This window comes from Pleurodeles waltl, chromosome 9 (genome assembly GCF_031143425.1).
Source record: "Pleurodeles waltl isolate 20211129_DDA chromosome 9, aPleWal1.hap1.20221129, whole genome shotgun sequence".
Lineage (NCBI taxonomy): Eukaryota > Metazoa > Chordata > Amphibia > Caudata > Salamandridae > Pleurodeles > Pleurodeles waltl.
In genome coordinates this window covers 993,799,216-993,812,857 of record NC_090448.1, presented here as the reverse complement: position 1 = coordinate 993,812,857, position 13,642 = coordinate 993,799,216, and the positions used below count along the sequence as shown (strand labels likewise).

Here is a 13,642-nt window from a genome sequence, read left to right as displayed (position 1 = left end):
ATTATTCTGCTCTAAGTAACCAAAGGAGAGGTAAGTATGATGCAGTTACTTAAAGGCCATTTCAGTGTCCTGGGAAAGCCACAAGCATCTACAGCACTAGGAATTCTCAATGACTGAGCAGTTGGGAAATCCAAACTGCATATGGATAACTCATTTTACATATCCTATCACCTCAAGCAAAGAATGATGGAATCCATTTATAACAAGGGAATGCTCACAAATGACTAATTACGGGTCTATTACTGAGATAAAACAAACTACTTGCTTTTGAGGACCAGAACCAATATAAACACATTTTTTAGAAGTCTACTCACTGCTCCTGTATCATTGTATACCCTTTCAACAACCCAACCTAACACTTCATCACAACTTCTCCACTGATCTCATTTCACCAATTAAAGCCACCAACACATCCTACGCGCCATCTGTCACATCTGCTGCAGGCAATCAAACTTCTTGCTCTTATCTCCGGTCTCTACTCTGCTTAACCTCTGTATTTAACCATTCCTTTACATCTGGCACCTACTTGTCATGCTCCAAATCAGCAATTATTTCACCTCTTTTAAAAACCTCTACTGCTGATTCTTCAACAACATCTAACTACTGTTTAGTGTTAATTATCTTTTTCTGTAAACTACTTGTATAAACCAGTCCTCAATCATTGCATGCTTTACATGAATTTAAAAAACATCTCAACCTCCTCCGTTAGGATTTCCGAGGCCTTCACTCAAAGTAAGTTGAACTTTCACCTTTCTCACTTTATAATCAGTGTCCGTCACAATAAGATACCCTGTATCCTACACACATTAGGGCATACTTCAAAACTGTAGAACATCGTTCTCTAACCTCATTGAAATCACCAGGCGTCTCAGGCCTATCCTTTAAATGACTCACCTACTAATGGCCTGGCAAATCGTTCTTGGCCACCTGAGAATATGCCCAATGCACTTTTCATGGGCATACAGCAGCACAATAGAAAAAAATGTATATTTGCTACAGCAATCAACAATCATCAAAGAACATTTCGGACACAGAACCATGTATGGTTGTTGCTCCCAATGAGGAAGACAATCTCACTTTTCCTGAGTAGCTTTACTAAAACAGATGCAAACCCTCACCCACCAATCTCAGAAGCATGCTATGTCATCTGGTTGCTCCAAGTGCTTCATTTGAGCCAGTGGTTGCCGGTAGGGGCCACCAGCACTAATTTGTGGGGACTCGTACTTATTTTTCTGCATCAGACATTTACTGAGAGCAAGAGAAGGAAAAACAAACAAAACAAAGTGGAAAATTGAAGACATAGAAAGACTGAAAAACATCATAAAGGGAGGAAGCAAGAACATACAAGATTCAGATAAAGGGGCAGTAAGTGCCTGGAAGTGGATTAGAGAGGCATGAGGTGGATTCAAGGCTGTGCATCGTTGGTATTGGTGTGCCAACATTTAATTGCACCTGCTGCTGGGATCTGAGCAGAGGTTTTGGCACCAGCATTCATTCTTTTAAAAATTAAGCACCTGTTGAGCCTCATCCTGACTCTACTGCAGGAAGTCTGGATGAGCTCCATAATCCTTGGGGTAAGAGTATTAATGAAGCTGCTCCCGATTCATGTGTTCACTTTTAAAATGGCATGTTGAGCTCTGATTTGACAGTCACCAAAAAATACAAAATGGAAACAGAACCAATCTCTTGTGCTTTGTTCAAACAACATGCCCATTATGTAAGCTTAATTAGCAAGCACAACATTTCTGACATTTATTTGCATAATATTGTCAAAGACCTCTTACCCTCTCAATACTTTCTGGTACGGCCTTAACAAATAATAATTCCAAGCTGGAAACCACAAGATAAGTAAAGCCAAGTCTTTGAAGGACCCCAGGAATGCGAACATTGTTCCATGATACTTTGAAAGGTAAACAATAAAGAAATAAAGCAAAACAAAAAGAAAATGGTGAACATATGGTAAAAGAAACATGTTCAACATAACAGTGCATAGCTGTACCACAACAAAAGTGGATATGACTAGGTATGGACACATTCATAAACAAAGACTTCATAATATGATCAAGTAGCTACATTTTTCAAGAAATATGCACTGGAGACAGTCACGGCTAATAAGACTTCTGGTGGTAATCTTTGTGAAGGATTGCCATTAACTGAATACCACATCCTCATCTCTCCATGCTACATCACAGACACCCAGAAATAATACAAACATCTGCTGTCTTGATATCCGGTGTATGAGAATTGCACTGAGTCAGGGATTCTCAAACCTTCTGTTGACATGACACCATTTCCTTTCAGTAACCCACATTCGTAAGTGTTGTGAAATCTCTACCTTACATTTCAACATTACTAATTTTATTTTGCCTTATTGCTCAATCTTCCCCTTCTTTAAGCAACCACATCACAGATTGGTTTGGTTCACTTTGGCCTTAACCTTTGGCTTTGCAACACTCTGCTGTTGGGAATATGAATGTCATTTGGACAGGGGTAGGGCAAGGAAGCTTTTGGGTTTACTGAACAGGTTTTCAGAGCTTAAGAAGCACAGACATCTGTCCACCAGCAAAACGATTTACTTTGTGTTATGTACAGAATGAGGTGTTACAATTCATACATTTGTATTACACTTGTAAATAGTTGTGGTGACTAAAATACATTTTTTAATAACTTGGAATATGCTTAGGTTACTTCCTGGATGCAATCATTGGTTCAAAGTGAAAAAGTATTATGCTAAGTCTGATAAGTGAGGGGTCACAAGAGTAGTGAATAAGTCAAATACAGTTATAAGATGGATCTCCACAGCCCAAAGTTTAAAATCTGCTTATAGTCATTCTGGCATTTGTAGTCTGAGATAAACACGTCTTGTAGTGAATCCTAGTTTGTTTTAATGGGATAACAGGAGTTAGCTTAGCTTTTGGCTTGCAGACTCGTGCCCCCGTCACCTAGTGACTTTTAACCTACTTAGCTTGCTCTGTCTTAGACCATTTATTTAATTAATTCTTCTAAGATGGCTGCCTTGTTTATTGTTAGGCCCTTCTGTTTTAGAGTTATGTTATCAGTGTCACCGTACTAAGGCGTCAACTCATGCGACAAAGACAAGCAAACTGTAGGTGCTCACATTAGAAATTACCGTCTTAAGCATGCGGTGTTATCTATTGTTTTGGAACAACCTACGTCAGAGGTCCAAGTAGATCTGTATAAATACATAATTTAGACAGATAATCAGAGGGATTCCGACCAGATACCATTGCTGCTATCGATGCTGCACGTCGCCTTGACGCTGACCCAGTATTCTTCCGAAGTCTGAGCTCGAGACCTCATTCCAAGGTAACGAGGATTGGGGGTTCCTTCCAGGGACATGCATTGGCAGATTAGGTTTAACATACCCAGCTCTCCTCAAGGTAGAAGGTTAGGCCTATTACGATAGGGTACTAGGACATATTATACACTTCATGTCTTTCCATGCTAACGCAAGATGCTGGGGGTCTTCATAATCTTGACTCTCGTCTTTACAGTTCTATTTCTTGCACTGTTCACTATCCTAATCAATGCAACCCATGCGATATACAGTATTGTATTAAATAAAAATTATTGAAACATTACTGCATCTTCGTTATTGCCTGTGTTTCGTTGAGACATGATATATCTGTGAGAAAGGGGTGATCTTCGTTTAACCACAACACTCCCGGAGATGTCATACTGCTGAGTCCATGCGTAACGGGTGCCACAAATCAACTTTAACTATTTGGGTTTTTGGTGAGGTACTGTTAGTGAGCCGGAGGGGTTGGGATCACAGTTGCAACTTGTTGTAGGATAGGCATAGTCGCCTACAAACATAAGTACTGTCATCCTTGAATCAGCAGTCTTGCCCAGGGCAAGAGTCCAAACTACGACAATCTATGCTATCTTTTCATTGGGCTTTCAAGATTTTGGCATTTCCCAGTATATATTTGCACGTCCAATAAAAAAACAATTGGTAAATGTCTGCAAAGGATGTGAATGTTGACGTATGCAGTTCCTTTTATAGAGAAGTTGAAAGTGGATGCTATCCTGTGTTAAATATTTTCTTAATGTTATTATTCAACAATATATCCCCGTTCAAATAACAACCGAACACTGTCTTTTTAAAAAATATGACATGTTTTTACCTCCTTCTGAGCTTTGGTGGCAGAGTGCTATTGGGTTTGTCTGCAGTCATATGTTTCAGTCCGGGTTGCTTTTCCTTAATTTTTTTTTTTTTTTGTTTTGGGTTAAGGGGCATTTGTTGCCAAATGCTGGCCTCTTGCCGTTGCATGGCTCAGGACATCTAGGTATTTGTGGTAGGCAGATTGCAGGGTAGAACCATTTTAATTCATCAATTGTGTAGGCTCCAGAGGCTTCGGAATGTGATTCAACTCGGCTTTACAGAGATGTTTCCAAGCAAATATGCATACAGAGTTCTATGGTCTGTACCAAGACGTATCAACGCCTTTAGAATATCTTACATTAATCATGCTTTTAGTTCACTGTTACATCATGCACATGTAGGTGTGTCCACTATTTATACTGACTCTTGGCTTATAATAATTAGCTCAAAATGTTATATAAAAGATACTAAATTGTCTCATTATGTTCCCATCAACTCTGACCTCACAGACAACAGACCACGAGTCCGTAGGAGCCCTCAAGTAAGTCAGTAACACACATGCCCTTTAGTCCATTTGTAATACAGGGCCTCATTACAACCCTGGCGGCCGGCGGTAAGCTGGCAGTAACACCGCCAATAGGCTGGCGGTGTTCCGCCATCTATTATGACCGTGGTGCATTAGCCACGGCCAAACCGCCGGCCCCTCCAACATACCGCCAGGCTTCTGCCTGGCGGTCATAATCCCCAACCGGTAGCCTGTCCACGGCGGACTTGGGTGCCCCTGCACTGCCCATGCACTTGCCATGGGTCCCCAGGCACAGCCCCATCGAGCATTTCACTGCCCGAATTTCGGGCAGTGAAATGCGCGACGGGTGCTGCTGCACCCGCTGCACATCAACATTGCCGCCGGCTCTATTATGAGCCAGCTGCAAAGTTGATGTGACTTTTCCGCTGGGGCAGCGGACAGAAAAGATGTTTTTGTCCGCTGCCTCAGCGGAAAAGTCATAATAGGGAGCCAGAGATACCACCAGCACTGGCAGTATACCGGCACCCGCAGCTTCGGCGGTCTTTTTAAAAGACTGCCGAAGTTGTAATGAGGGCCACAGGTGTCTGAAGCAAGATCTTGTAACTCACTGATCCCTCTGAAATTCCCTGCACTGCGCAACCAGCTAAACAGCATAATGAAGGAAGTAGCCGACTAGGGCTTTCGAAACTGAAACCTCTAAAAAACGCTTCATTACATCTGTCACTATAATGTATTGCCTACGTTTCTCTTCCCACTTCTTCCTCAAGTCATGCAAACAGCTTTATATTTCTTTTTACCTTCAAATATTTTTTTGTGGTATAAAGATTTGGTTTAATAGTCCAGATTGGTGGTTACAGTTGGATCACTAACGATTACTTACACTGCTTCATGTACCACTGCCCTATGCCCAAAGAAGCTTGCAGAAAAGAACATTCCTATGGGTGCTGAATTAATGGATTGACGGGGGAGGGGAGTCAGTAGTAGACAGATGCTATATTTGCTGTAGAGTTTCATGCTGCTATGATTATGTATGCTTGAAAGGTTTTTACTGTAATCTACTGTTACCATCAATAGAAAAATAACTTAGCTTTCTGTGCTATGTTTAATTATGAGGCCTTTACCTTGCAGCATTACTTTTCCCTCCTGCTGCAATAGAAAATCATCTACTTCTCAGTGGGAAACCCCAGTTTTCACAGCACTCCTAGTTCAGGGCAGGGCTAGTTTAAATTGCGTCCAAGTAATATTCTAGGTAAACGAAGTATGTCCAAGAGTCTCGGATAAACACATCCCTAAATCGCTCCCTCCCCCCAAACACACATACACCACTTAATCCTTCCCACTCACTATTAGGGAGAGGATGGATTCAGCTTCCAAGTACAATGCCTCTTGAAAAGCAGACTATTTAAGTCACTGTCCACAAGTAACATAAAAACGTTGGTTTCTTGATGATTAAAGGTTCACAAGAGACGACACACCTTTATAACTCAGTCAAGTCAAATTTGAAAAGTTTAATTGTTATTTCTATTTTATTGTGTTGATTTTATGATTACTGTTTTAGTATTTGGCTTACATATATTTAGGATAAATAATAGTTTACACTTATTTTTTCTGATACGGCTGTAAAGGCAAGGGGCTTGGGTCAGGCTAAGAAGCTCAGAACTGATGGTACAAATTCTATCAAATTGACAATCTGGCACTGAAGCTGTAAAGATCAGTCCTAGCTCGTGTCAAATACCCAAAACTACACAGCTGGCTCAATTATTTATTTATTTTTTCTGTGCCCAATGTTAATGCTTTTGGGTTTATTTACTGCATTTGATGAACTCCCCTTCCACCCTGCTCATTTTCATCTCAAGAGGATATTCCTCACTCATTGAAACCTTATGCCTTTAAAGCACACTTTTTCATTATCACAATAAGTGAAATGCAGAGACCCAACTACTCCTAAAGGTTGTTTAATAGGCAATAGTTATTTGGCTGCTATGCATTCATTTTACAGCTGCCAGTCACCTTCTGTTTGATAGGTTATTGTACTGTGTCTCGTATATCTAGCCTCCTTTCTCAGATCCAAAGATTTTTCACTTTTTTTTCTTTTGGGCCAGGCGCAATTACACAGAGCTACGTGTTCCTGGACAAGTGCGGGGTAAAGCTGAAGCAAGGATCCTGCCAAATTCACCGCTGGTGAGCTTTGGTGCAGTTGGTACGTTTCCGGTGCTGTGGTAACTGCGGTCTGGGACGACAGTGCAGCGTGCGGAGGCTGGTGGGGTATTGGGCTGTCCGTCAGTTGTTAAAATGCAGATCAACAGGCAGGTGCCTACTGTTGTTGAGTTATTCTTTTATTCTAGTCCACTATGCTGAAAAAAATATTTTGGCGTGTGGGTTGACGTTTGAAGAGAGAGAGAGAGAAATACTAACAGTCTTATTTTCAAGAACTGATGGGCAATAACAGCTATTAATTACCCACTCCCTCTTTGTGGGGATAGTCCAACAGCTCAGCCCCTTAGTGTGTGAATGGGTAATTAATAGCTGTTTCGCAGACACTACTTTTTAGAACAATATAATACATCAGATCTGAGGTGGATAAAGTTTGACAATAAGATTATAGTTCAAGATTACTGCAAAAAGGCAAGCCATGGCATAAAAAGAAAAACATCAACTTACATGGTCCAAGACAATAATTCGGATTTATAATTAGAACGCCAATAATGAATAGTTGAAAACTCCGCCATATAATTTTGCGCAAAAGGCTTCCTTTAGAACAACCCTTTTGCAGCAGAGAATTCAGTGACAGAGAAATTGAGGTCCCCATGATGAACACAAACCTAAAATATCAAACAGAACTTGTTGAGAGCTGCAGTTATAAACGATTTTCTTTCACAAAACAGTTTTACTTGGAATGTAACAGACTAAGCATACACAGTTGAATTATGAATAGGTTTATGTTTTTTATGACTGCACTGTATGGCTTACATATGGCGATCTGCACAGACTTGACACGGACCAGAGAAAAGTGGTGCAACTTCATAATCAGCTTACTCACAAATACAGTTACCTTTTCCCATCTGCCTTAATCCTCGTTTTAAAATGCCAGCCACTAATAGAGATTAATTGCAGAATGTATGTTGGCCTATCGCTTCCACCTTTCAATTCCAATAATATAAAACTCTCTGCATTGTAAATCAGGTGCTTCAGGTCTGTGTCTACGACTGAAATCAATATATACATTAAAAAAAAAAAAAAAAAAACGACGTTTGACAAACAAAACCTAAGAGAACAGGACACGTAAACTTTAAGGTGGAATATGCGAAGAGAAAAATATGACAACTTCGAATGGGTCTCAACATTTTCACTGACCCCCGCACACAAGTTTTGTTCTAACATGTACCCTTTATATTCCATACTATGTTCCACTTGTACTGCACATATAGGGCAGCACTACAGAGAGAGCATAAAGAAACTAATCATGAATGTAGTCCCCGAAAGTGGGCTGAACTGAGAAACTTGTGAATTTCACAGTTTGGAAGAGGAGCTATAGTTGCATATGTGAACGATGGCATAACCTAAACCCAAGCCCTCGACATCAGGACACTACTAGTAATGCTGTCCTTGTATGCCCATGATCTAAACGCTTTGACGTACTGCACGCTTCCCGTCACGGTCAAGGAGCGGCCAATCAGCGCATTCACTAAGTTCACTTTGCACTAGCGTTTTGTGGTTAAAAATTCTAGAATGTTTTTGTGTCTAATGGTCATAAAGTGTTTTATGTAGTTAAGTTAGACAAAAACCATACAACAAACCTGGAGCAAGGAGAGAAAACATAGCAGTGTCTTCTCACAGAACAATTCAGAAGGCCAGGAAAATTTAAAACAAACAGATCGAAAATATATTGCAAGCGCTGTTCTTTGTAATTGTTATCGGTTTCTAAGAATCTCGACAAACTACAGTGGTCCAGATTTTAATTTTATCCAGTCCGAATTTATTTCCTTTAATTACTGAAGATCTGTCCTCATAGTTCTTTGTTACTTATATATTTCTTTTTACTTCATGTTGGTTCTAGGATCCGTGGATGTCTCTTGCACCCAGAGTGTCCTAGGCTATATTTAATTCCTCTTTTTATTTCTGATATCATTGATTTCTGCAGTAGGGGATCCTGGTGGCTGACATGCTGGTTGTCAGACTTCGTTCAGAGGGGGGAGCCATGGGGCAGACAGGGGTTACTGGGCCTCAACCGTCGGCGTTGAAGTCGGTTGCCTGTGATGATCTAGGTCAAGTGGAACCCTTTCTGCACCTGACTCTCAGGGAAGCAGGTCGAGTAGTCACAGGCTTCTCACAGAGGATGAGTGGACATGCTCGGACTCAGAGGACAGCAATCTTTTCAAGACAGAACGGACTTTAATTACAGTGCTGCAAGCAATACTTCACATTACAATAGACATACGCAAGTCAGTGTTTCAGAGCACTGTCTTTAGCAGGCGCTATGTAAAGTAATGCTCCACATACGAAAAGAAGTCCAATTGTATTTTATTCGGCAATCAGCCACAGTCTTTCTACCTCGAACAGTCTTCCTGTCTGCTCCTTTCCTGCCCCACATCCCTGAACCCCACAGGCCTTCCTCATAACATTCTAAGAACATTCTCTTATCCTACGCATTTAGCATAGCTCTTCTATGTACTTAAGTATAAAACTAAACATGACACATCGTTCCGTCTTAACAAATATAAATTTCCAAAAAATAAAATAACAATTAAGTAATTAGAAAACTTTTATGTCATTAGTAATCAAGAATACCAGAGTAGAGAAAATTCAACTCATCATTGTTGAAGTCATCAAAGTGTTTGGGTTTCATAATAGGTCTTCCTACTCTTGACTTCACAAGTTCCCTGGTCAAATGTGTCTCTTCTCTTTGAATTTTTCTTTTAGTTATGACAGTATCTTCCTCATTCCAAATTTCCTTAGGTTCCATGTTCCACTGAATTACTCTGGTTCCCTTGCTCTGAACTGCTTTCCTCTGTGGTTCCCTATGTTCTGTGTTCTCTCTGCTCTGTATTCTTCTGTCCATAGCATGAACTCTTTCTCTTGAGACCAGATTGCCTGCCTAATCAGATCTTCTTGTTTTCTCATTGAAATCCCTTCCAAATGTTTTTACACAGTGATAATCTTTTGGCATGCCAGACTTTACCATCACTCAATAATGCAGAATAGCATATTTTTCACTCTAAAAGATCTGTGAATCTACTGTCACCCTTCCTGACTAGTCTTCTTTTTACTTTCACAAAATCACCCACCTTGAGATTAACCTTTTTCACTCCATGTGACGTATCGTATCTCTGTTTGTATTTAACTTGGTTGATTTTAATCTGTTCCTTCACTAACTTTGGTGACCAATCTAGTTTCTCTGTTCTCCATAACCATCCCATATTATCTTTGGAGTGAGATGTTCTTCCCGGCATAAATTCAAATGGGCAATAAATTGTAGAATCATGACGAGTAATCTTGTAAACCCCTACTGTTTTCAATAATTCAACTTCCCAATTCATGTGATTACTGTTAGCTAATTCAATAATACCTTTTATCGCCTGTTGAATCGTTCCACACTACCATTCTCTTCAGGATGATAAAGAGCAGTAGTTTTTGGCACCAGGCCCGTTGTCATTATGAGAATTTTACACTTTTAAGAAATAAATTGCCCCCATTATCACTTACAATGACTTTAGTTAATCCACCCCTACAAAAGATCTCTTCTAGAAAATTCACAATTGCTTCTGCATCTGCTTTTCTCACTATTTGGTCTCAGGCCACTTGGAAAAATGATATATGGCTGCTACAATTAATTTACAATTCCCATGCCAATCTTGCACAGTCCAAAAAATGTCCACCCCAATCTTTTCCAATGCCATATTAGGAATGTCTATGGGATGTGGTGGTGGATTAAATGTAACCCTTGTTTTGTCTAAATTCAAACATCTAGAGCACTCTCTCCCTTCCTTTTGAATTTCTGTATCTGCTCCTGGCCACCAAAATGATTGTTTAACCCTAGTTTTAGTTTTTACAATCCCTAAGTGGCCCTCATGACACAAGTTGATAATTTTGCTACGTAATGCTCTCAGTGGAATTAGTCTTCCTCCTCTCAACAGAAATCCATCCACTACTGATAATTAATTTCTGACCTCTCAAAATACACACAATTCCTTCTCCGAAGCCTTAGTATCTGGCCACCTTTCTCCTATGTATTCCTTGATAGTAGTCAATTTTTTTTCCTGTTCTTAGGATTCTAACCACGTGTCTGTGTCAATACTATGTAGTTCCCCAGAAAACAATGATGCTACCATACATTCATCCCATTCATTACCTCGCCGGTAATGGCACTCTACTTAAAAAATCAGCAATTCTGTTGCGAGCTCCTGGGTCCTATTTGACATCATAAACATAGTCTAACAGTTGCATAGACATTCTGGATATTCTCCGAGATAATTTGTTGTGTCTTTGTGTAGTAAGAACTTTGGTAAATGGCTTGGATTGCTTCTCACAGTAACTTTGGTTCCCCAAATTGAGTTGCCTAAAATCTTTAAAGCTCCATACACATCCTAAAGCTTCCCTTTCTATCCCGGAAGATTTCTCTTCTATAGGTGCCGAGTCAACGGAGGCAAAAACTACCACACGTTCTGTTAAATCATTTTGAATTTAAGATGATACAGCTCTGAGCTCCTTGCTGCTAGCATCTGTGGTGATTATAGTTTTGCAGCATTTAGGATCAATTCCTTGTAGAGCCAGAGATTTGCAAATATCATTTGTTATACTGTTGAAGGCTTTTTGACAATCACTGGACCATATTAATTTACATCCTTTTTTTTTAGCAACTGTCTAATAGGGAACATATTTTCTAAAAAGTTGTAATCAAACATGGCATAAAACTCTGCTAGTCCAAGGAACGAACATCAACCTTGATTTGAGGAACGGGTGCTTGCATTACAGCTTTTACAAGCTCTGTCTTGGGCATAATGCCTTTAGAACTAATCTCATGTTCCAAATATGTGATTTTGTCTCTCCCAAATTTACATTCATACAACTCTGCTGTTAATCCGTACTCCCCTATGATCTTCAACCCTTTTCGTAATTCCTCACCATGTTCCGCTTTGTCTTTACCCATTATTAGATAGTCATCTTGAAAACCATACAACCTTCTCTCTGCTTTGGAACAATTTATAAATTAATCTTTGGAACATTGCTGCGGCAGGCGCCAGACCGAAAGGTACATCTTGAATTTGAAATATCCAATGGGTATTATGAATGCTGTCAAATGCCTACTGTCTTCATGTAAGAGCTCTAACTGATAAGCTTGTTACTGACAACAATTTATTAATAAGGGGTAAAGGAAACATATCTACGAAAATGGGTTACCCAAAATGGATCCCACTTGCCTCCATTACTCATACACTCCATATGTGTACCACACAGACTACAAAACGCCAAATGCTTAACATGCACTCTGGATGTTAGCGGAAAAGAATGGGAAAGCGCACAGAAGCAAGTAGGTCTCCACTCCACTAACCCAGATAAAAAGGTCTTGTCACACTGTTGATTATTAAAGCAAGGTATGTTGCCACCACTGCCTTATTAACTAAACCCAGTGCTAGGAAGTGTAGTTCTCTGTCACAAATGATGCACCACTCCAGGTCACAGAAGAGGGCCAGGGCCTCTCATGGTTAGGGACAGGCCTGGGTCTCTGCGCAAATGCTAGATTATCCTGAAGCGAGGGCCTACAATAAAAAAAACACAGGATACTAGTTATGCACATTAGCAGAGCATGGAAACACACTTGCCATCCTAACTCAAGCATGTGACAAAACACTTGCCACATGACAGATCTTGGGGGCTAGGTTCAGGTGTTTGTGCTTGGTGCTCCTTTTCCCAGAGTCTCTATTGAATGCCAACACTGGAGATCAGCTGAGCGCTGGTGACCAGTGTGCCTTACCGATCTTGTGGAACAATGGATTTTTGGCGCAACACCACTTAGAGTATCCTGTACTTGCTCACCACCACAAAAGCTTAAGCAGTCCTTTAGCAAATACCCAAATAAAACAATACCTTGGAGTAGGTTGGTTCCTCTGGGAAGGGGAAGTGGTCCATTTATGGAGTTGGAGTGGGGTGGCCTCTGTGCTCAGTCAGTGACCTGACATCAAAGTATGCACAACAAAGCCCATAGCCTGTTCCTTGAAGTCCTGGGTGTCCAACGCCATAGCAGTACAACTGGAGAGAGTGGGGGCATGGTCACGCCCAATGCTTATGAGCATCCAGTCTCCTGTGAAATGAGTGGTGTTGGTTAATGCTCGCTCCGATGCTTTAATGTCAAGTGGCACTGGTTTATGCCTGCTCTATGCAGAAGCATGCCAACAATATTTTTGATTTATTAAATTAGGCCACCACAGCCATAGTATTTGTGAAGGAAATAGGTCTCTCTGATGTATAAAATCCATAGATTGATATTTATATTCCCAATGGATTTAAGATTCATAAGAGAGATCGCTTGGTGGGTAGGGGAGGATGGGCTGGCCTTGATTCTGAGGGAAGGCTGGAGTTATCAAACTTTTGAGGTTTTGCATCTGTTGGAAGCACAAGCCATGGGTTTCTGCATTTCTTTACTGAAGCAGCAGGCTTCTAAAGGCCGCTGAACCTTGCAGGTCCTTTCCTGAATTCCTTAGATATGGCAAAGATAAGATGGATGACAGAGAGGCCTTAAAGCTAAAAGAAGCAATGGCCATGTTAGATTTACATCTATATGCAATCAAACCAATCCATGAAGGTGGCCACATATTGGATCAAGTATTTTCCAGCATTGTACCATATATGGAAGATCTGTTACCTTTGGTCTGGTCAGACCACTATTTACTAAGATTCTCTTGGCAGGGGTCTACAAAGGAAGATTCCTCCCCTACCAAATTCTTAGGCTGTGTAAGAGCTTATCACAAGTTAAAGCGTTCTGAATGTTTGAG

The 13,642-nt window shown here is 40.5% G+C and overlaps 1 protein-coding gene across 1 annotated transcript in view; it reads right to left on the bottom strand.

The window, feature by feature from the left end:
- Nucleotides 1-13,642, bottom strand: part of HGSNAT (heparan-alpha-glucosaminide N-acetyltransferase) — a 307,063-nt gene that overhangs the window by 145,544 nt on the left and 147,877 nt on the right. The window contains exons 10-11 of the mRNA XM_069208519.1: nt 7,314-7,474; nt 1,785-1,900 (exon numbers count right to left, since the gene is read on the bottom strand). Coding sequence (XP_069064620.1) covers nt 1,785-1,900; nt 7,314-7,474 — 277 coding nt within the window. The remainder of the gene's footprint in view (nt 1-1,784; nt 1,901-7,313; nt 7,475-13,642) is intronic.